Raw genomic sequence first — 6888 nt, forward strand, 5'->3', positions numbered from 1 at the left:
AAAAGGGTTGGGATTTGGATGACTTCCATTCTGCTCAGCCCCTGGGTGAGGCCTATCCACCATGGACATGGGACGACTAGCTTTTCTCTCTGCTGATCTTGGCAGCAGTGGCCAACTGGCAGTGCCAGCAAAAGGAACAGGAACCTTGGACACCACTGCTGATATGCAATCGTCAGGAATCCTTTGCAAAAGGAATGCTCTCCAGTTTGTACTACCAGTACCAATTCGAGCAGGAAGCAGTTTGGAACCAGACTGCCCTGGGTGCCCTCCTTGGAACGAAGCACATTTCACTCGGCATGCTTCTGCAGTACACAGGACCACCACCCCTCCCTGGATTTTGGATGCTGCTACCCGAAATGCACAAGTGGAACCACAGGATGACATGATTGGGCAGGAATATGAACAAGATAGGCATGTGCCTGCCATAGTAGCTAAACAAGTGAGCTGGCCAGCTGATCATTAGAGAGCCTACATTCACAGGATTAGTATTTCCATGGAAGAGCAAAGTTTTCACATGTGTACCAAAGGCGCTGCTGGTAGTTTCTACTTAGAAGTTATCATCATATGACAGAATTATTAGATGGTACATGACTTGCGACTAGGCTTTAGTCTTATGATGCTTTCAGTTCCACCCGGATCTCAAGTGTCAACCAGGGGATGCGAAGGAAACATGTGTCACAGACCAGCCTTAAGCTCGAGGGCGCTTAGTGCCCTCTCTTCAGAACTCTACTGACCCGACCGACGCAATCCCGGTGCTTAGGCTTCTTGACTCCTGCCTGCTAACGTAGTCATCACAGCTGCTACCGAGCCTTCTCGCTGGGGCTGAGCTCAGAAGCTCAAGCCCCTGCTTGCCCATCTGCTGCACCTCCTGCGGGGAGAGTATCTTTATGCAGGATACCGTACTCACGAATTCCCTGCAGGTTGCAATGCACACCAATGTAAGGGAGTGAAAATGCAACACGGAATTGTTCAGAAGGTATCACTAGGACAGCCAAGAGAACATACTGCCAAGGGTCGTCGCCAACGAGAAGGACGTCCTCCTCTCGGTCGACGAATACAAGCTGCCAGCCTGATCTCATAGGGTCTTCCAACTGGCCCTCAAGGCCAAATAGGCGCCCTAGTTCCCTACGGAGCTCATGATAGCTACTAAACCTAGTGATATCAAGCGACCTTCCGTAGGTTCCAGATTTGTAAACCTGTCATTCAAATGGAAGAAAATTTGCAAATCAATAACTGTATAATGCTCCAAAAGTTTGAAAACATAATTAACGATTATTATTATCACAACAATGTAAGCATGGCGATGCACAGTTGTCCATAGTCTGAATTCCTTCGATACGGAAATATTCACTCACCTTCACGAAGGTTGCCGGTGGTCGATTCACTTGATCAGAATTATCTGAACAAGGCACATAACCAACATCATCTAAGCAGCCCGAAGAATTTAGCGTGTGATCCAAAGGGAAATCATTCTGGGAAGGGCTCAGGAAATTGGAGGTGGAATAGGGTATAGCAGTTGAATCATTCCCATTCTGCAGGCCTGGGATGCCTCCTTGCATTAGTAATGACTGTGAATCTATACTAACGCCAAACAAGAGATGATTTTGAGGATCAGAATTCACATCTTGATCCAAGCACCCTCTTCCAGGAAGTGGTGCCAATGCAGAGCTTTGAGGTATATTAGGCGGCGTAGAATCCAACTGTTCCATCTGTGACGAAACCTGGGTCCGAGAAGGAAGCAAAGACTCCACTGCAACTCGCTTCGATGACCATGGGTCAGCAACAGATACTGCAGTGGGCCTTGGCATGCTCAGGTGAGAAGCAGCTTCTGATGAGAAAGGCCTCAGCGTATTTTGCATGGTGGCGGCATTAGATGGAGACAATGAGCTGATAGTCGTTTCTGCAAAGCTCTGCGCCTGTGAGAATGGTAGTATTGTTTGCAGCACCGCAGGTGAAGACTGAGGGGCTGATGACAATTGAGAAAATGCTGACAATGCATTAGACACTGACTGGTAGTTGGTCATGTTGTTCTGCTGTTGCATTTGCTGATGTTGAGGCACTTGCAGGCACTGTGATTGCTGCTGTGATTCTTGCTGCTGTTGCTGGGGTTGCAGCTGGGGCTTCTGCTCATTAAATGATTGGGTGCGTTGAATCTGCTGCTTGAGGAGCTCAGATTGACCTTGGCCATGGATTGTGCTCTCAGGGATGTTTTGAAGGTATGGCTGCTGATGAAACTGAGGCTGCACTTGCTGCAAAATCTGGCTCGACAGAAGTGGCGCAGCTCGACCAGATATGTTCTGTGGCTGCTGGAACTGCAGCATCGTGGATGACACTTGCTTCGTTGGATCCTGGAAAGCAGCTGTGGCCATCGCCTGATACATGTCAGGTTGCAGACCAAGTAAGGAAGCATCCAGCCTTGGCTGCATCCAAGGATTCACACCAAGTCCACCAAAATTTAACGACTGAAAACCAGGATTTGCAGTATCTCGAAGCCACATGAGAGAGTTAGTCAGGTCATCATCCTTACCACCTACAGATAAACATCATACAAAAGGTTATTGGCTGTAGAATGTACACATCGAAATTATTTGAGCAAACATATCTACAAAGGCCAGCTAAACATCAACTCCACCTCATACCATGCAGAGAAGGCAAGCCTGTTGGCCATGGACGCTTAAGCCTGAGTGGAAAAGGAGATGGATACATTGGGAAAGTTGTCAGGGGCTCAATCTCCCATAATGACACCCTTGGCTGCCTCTCTCCAGCAGTTGATTCATCCCAGCCAACCTAAATTATTCAAAGGCAAATTTGTGATCATGATAAGCCATGCAGCATGAACTGGTGAGTAAACAATCTTGTATAGGGTACTATCTATCCGGTCTAATCGAAAGCTTGCAATATTATACGCTTGAACAACACCTCAAAGAGCTTATAATAACTATTGGCAAAAACAGCAGCAGGCAAGTCCAAAATATACCTTAACAGAACGCCAGTGTGAATTTGGCCACCGAACAGAATCAAGATCACTGATTCCGGTGATTGTTCCCATGTATCTGGCATTATGAACATTTCATCAGGTTAGACTGTTAATATGCTATTTTAGTATCGAGTGAAAGGCAAGAAGTATAGACATATGGCCAAATCCAGATATCATGTTAACAAATGCCCTAACCCACAAAAGTAGGCAGAGGCAACGAGAAGGAAATTCATGGAAGTCCAAGAAAATGAAGATGAAAAAAGAAAACTATAAGAAGTTAATGCAGCAGATAAGTTCACACAGGGCTAAAACATAGGTCAAGTTGTCAACAAATTTTGACTTACCTCCTAACACTAGATTCTTCTGTCTCAAAAAGCATCCTGAATCGCATGCCCACAGATATACGCGTATGATACACTGCCTTCACATATTTTGCAAGTGGTATGACAAACTCTGAAGGGCTTGCCCTGCAAAAACAAATGTTAAAAACATTTGAAGGAGAGATACCCAAAAAACAAATTGAGTATAAACATTCTACCTTGGATTGTAGAAAATTGTAAAGCGGCTATTTGTTGAAGCAGCATGAGCAGCTGCAGCAAGAAGACCGATATGCATGCTATCACTCGATAAGACTGAAGATGGCATGACAGTTTGTGGCCGACTTGCCCGGCGAATTCCCAGAAGAAGCTGGTTATTGTCATTCCTGACAACACAATGAGATATATAAACTCAAACTATCTGATGGGAGTGGAACAACAAAAGTGAGCATAAGTAACTATTTTTGAAATACTGGAAGTGTGAACACACCAGATAAAGAGGACTGAGTCACCAGCAACGAGTCTCTTTGCACTAACAAAGACACTCCATCCAGTAGTTAGAAGATGCCGCTTTGGCTGACCTGCATCAAGGATGATATTTAAAATATTACAAACAGTCCTTACCGCAGAATGCACAGCAGAAAGATTTGAAGGGTAAAATTACTCACCGCGAAATATGTGACGAAATTTCCACTCATTGCCATGAAGATCTTTAGCAATCAACTCCTGGCAGGGAGGTTGCTGAGTGAAATCCTACATAGTTATTGGAAAAGCATACAATCAGTGATTAAATTCACTTTCAATAACAAAAACAGTTCAAACAATAAGCTGAAACTTCACGGGAGCTGCACAGACCAGTGGAGGAAACACTTTCTCAGCTGCTCGACGTGGAACAGAGAATCCACCATGTGTACTTGTGTCACTCGCAGTTAATGTTTTGCAAAAATAGTTTGTTGGCTGCTTATTGGCAGAACCTAATTCAGCAGGTAAATATGGATCCTTCAGTTCTTGCTGCACAAAAAGCAAGGAAAATGTTACTCATGGGCACCAAGAAAAATCCCCATATAATCACAGGTAGTTAGAAACTCCATGATTTACCGGGTTGAGTGGTTGTAATGTCATCTGCGCATAGACCTCATCTGTCTCTGCATCAGCCTGAAGGAAGAAAATTGCAGAGATGCTTAGATTACTTGCTCATGTGAAAAGGGTGTTATAAGGCTCCAGACTTACATGCATCGTCACATTATGCAGTTGGCAAATAAGCTGCGCAGGCAGATTAGGATAATTGGGGATCTGAGACTCCATTTCCTTGTTTGTTGATGCTGCTACCTGCAGCGGAAATTCACCAAGGACTTGTGTAAAAAAGGGAGAACTTTTCGAGTTCTGAAAGAACAAGGAAGATTTTGAGTTTGACAAAGAAAAAGCCGCCACTTATGATTCAGGATCATGCGAATTTTTGTGCTGCAGTGAAATAGCCCTAACCTGCTCGCTGTGACCCTGAGGGAAGTACACCACCCGGCTACCCACCGCCGGCAAGGAAACAAGGGGTCCGGCGCAGGCATGCCACAACTCCGAGTTCAGACACTTGTGCTCCTCAACAGCTGTAATGGCAAAAGTATTTAAGCAGAAGATTCCATACCGCAAGTTTTAATTGAACGACAGCCCAATAGAGAACGAACTGGTACCATCTTGTAGGAAATAAACTTCGAAGTGAATGAATTGAGAATCAATTAAGACTATTAATAACTCCTCTAAATACACTTACACTGCAACAAAAAAGAGGGCGTGCAATTTTTCCATCTTACATGGAAACAACCGACTATTCGGGAGGAAATACCTATGAATCCATTCCCGGGAAAGAACAATCTCGAGAAATCAGCCGTCCAGCAAGAACTGAACCAAAAAAAAGCCCAAAATCGAAAGAAAAATCGCTTCCAAGTTCACGACAACACTGCCTCCGAAAGAAATCATCAAAATAAACCGAGACGGCACTCCGGAGTCCGGAATCAAACTCGCCGCAATGGGTCGCTGCGTGCAGGATCACACGCGGCCACATAGCAGCTTTCAAAGAACGCATACAAAGACAGAAAAAAAAAAAACCAAACACCAGCCGTACAGACGCCAAATTACACCACGGAAGAAGCAAGAAGAAACGAACTTGAAAGCATTAATGAGCAAGCGACGGAGCACGGAGGAGTCGGGGCATGGCAGGGAAGTAGTACCTTCCGGCGAAGCCGCCTGGGCCGGGATGACGCTGCCGGACGACGACGAGAGCCTCATTTTCCTTCCCCGTTGCCGAAGGACCAATCAGACTGCCGGCCCCGTGATCTGAGGGCGGTATAAGAGCGGGGGAAGGAAGGGGGGGAGCGTAGGAAAGATTCCTCCTTTTGAGGCCAAATCACAGCGCCTTCCCGAAGGAAACCATCGCTTTCCCAGTTCCACCGCGAGCCCTGTTCCTTTTTTTCACCGCGCGCCGCGATTGCGGAACCCGAAGATGGCCGCCGCCGCCGAAGCCGAAGCCAGGCGCGATCTTTTCCTTCTATATATCTACTAGTATCTATATACAAGAGAAACAAAGCAAATTTGGTCGTCACTTGGAAGGGCAGCAAGAGCGCGGCGAGAAGCCGCGGTCTTTGGGCGGCCGGAGGTGGGGAGCCGCCGGAATGCGCAGGGCAAGTTACCTCGTCCCCGGAGCAGCGTCCCTCCGCCCTCCGCCGAGGGCGCTCGCTCAACCCGAGCGGCCGCCGCGGCGTCAGATCCCGCGGCCGCGAGGCGGAGACGGTTAGCGCCGCGCTCCCCGCGCCGCCCTCCGGCAGATCCGCCCGCAGCCGCCGGGGAGCATGCTCGCTCGCTCGCCGCGCCGCTCCTCCCTCCCCCCTTCTCCCTCCCTCTCGTCGCTTCCTTGTCGCGCGCGCGCGCGTGCGGGCTGGGGGAGGGAGCTGGGAGCCTGAGACAGTCGCTTCCTGCTCCGGTGTGCTTTTGCTTAAGCTCGCTGGCTCGCTTTGCAGCTTCCTCCCCTCCAACCTCCCTCCCTCCGGCTGCTGCTATGCTACTCCCCAAGCAAGTTTGTTCTCGGGGTTTTAACCCCACGAGTGGTGCTCCTCTTTTTCAGCTTTCTTCCCGACCCCTCTCCTCTCCCTCTCCCTCTCCCTCTCCCTCTCTCCCTCCTCCCATGCGCGAGACTAGGCCGTGTTTAGTTCCCTGGTGTAAACGCAAAAAAGTTGCAAAATTTTTTCCACAAATTTATTGTAAATCGCGAGACGAATCTAATGATGCTAATTAATCTATGATTAATTAATAATTTGCGGATGGTTACTGTAGCATTACTGTTGCAAATTATTGATTAAATAGGCTCATTAGATTCGTCACGCGATTTACAGCCCATATATGCAAAAAGTTTTGTAAATAGACTTCATTTAGTACTTTAAATTAGCAAGATTCCTTCACAAAATTTTGCGTTTTTGTGTTTACAGGGTGGGAACTAAACCGGGTTTTTTTTGTCAATTCTCTGTGTCCTCCCCACTCTGCGCGAGACGTGCAAGCGCACATGTACAGTGCCCCGCGTGGCGCCGCCTCCCCTGACCTCACGTCCTC

At 47.5% G+C, this 6888-nt stretch overlaps 1 protein-coding gene across 2 annotated transcripts; it reads right to left on the reverse strand.

Moving 5' to 3' along the window:
* Positions 1-432: 432 nt before the first annotated feature.
* On the reverse strand, positions 433-6404 carry LOC120704220 (auxin response factor 17). 2 transcript variants are annotated; one of them, XM_039988527.1, is made up of 15 exons: positions 5976-6403; positions 5517-5851; positions 4777-4895; positions 4525-4623; positions 4393-4449; positions 4150-4305; positions 3963-4047; positions 3785-3875; positions 3516-3680; positions 3322-3444; positions 2978-3053; positions 2640-2787; positions 1356-2530; positions 1006-1196; positions 433-914 (listed from the first exon to the last, which is right to left on the reverse strand). In XM_039988527.1, the coding sequence occupies exons 2-15, from the start codon at positions 5572-5574 to the stop codon at positions 719-721; spliced, it is 2739 nt and encodes a 912-aa protein (XP_039844461.1). In that variant the 5' UTR covers positions 5575-5851; positions 5976-6403; the 3' UTR covers positions 433-718. The 2 variants fall into 2 exon arrangements, with proteins under 2 accessions (XP_039844461.1, XP_039844460.1); XM_039988526.1 differs by having other exon boundaries at positions 454-914; positions 4525-4677; positions 5976-6404.
* Between the last annotated feature and the right edge of the window lie 484 nt (positions 6405-6888).

Source organism: Panicum virgatum, chromosome 4K (genome assembly GCF_016808335.1).
Source record: "Panicum virgatum strain AP13 chromosome 4K, P.virgatum_v5, whole genome shotgun sequence".
NCBI classification, from domain to species: domain Eukaryota; kingdom Viridiplantae; phylum Streptophyta; class Magnoliopsida; order Poales; family Poaceae; genus Panicum; species Panicum virgatum.

Coding starts and splice junctions, on each gene's coding strand:
- LOC120704220 (XM_039988526.1), bottom strand. CDS start 5,574: ATGAGGCTCTCGTCGTCGTCCGGCAGCGTCATCCCGGCCCAGGCGGCT. Junction 4,450..4,524: donor TGCATAATGTGACGATGCAT/GTAAGTCTGGAG, acceptor TTCTTCCTTCAG/GCTGATGCAGAGACAGATGA. Junction 4,048..4,149: donor AGAAAGTGTTTCCTCCACTG/GTCTGTGCAGCT, acceptor ATAACTATGTAG/GATTTCACTCAGCAACCTCC.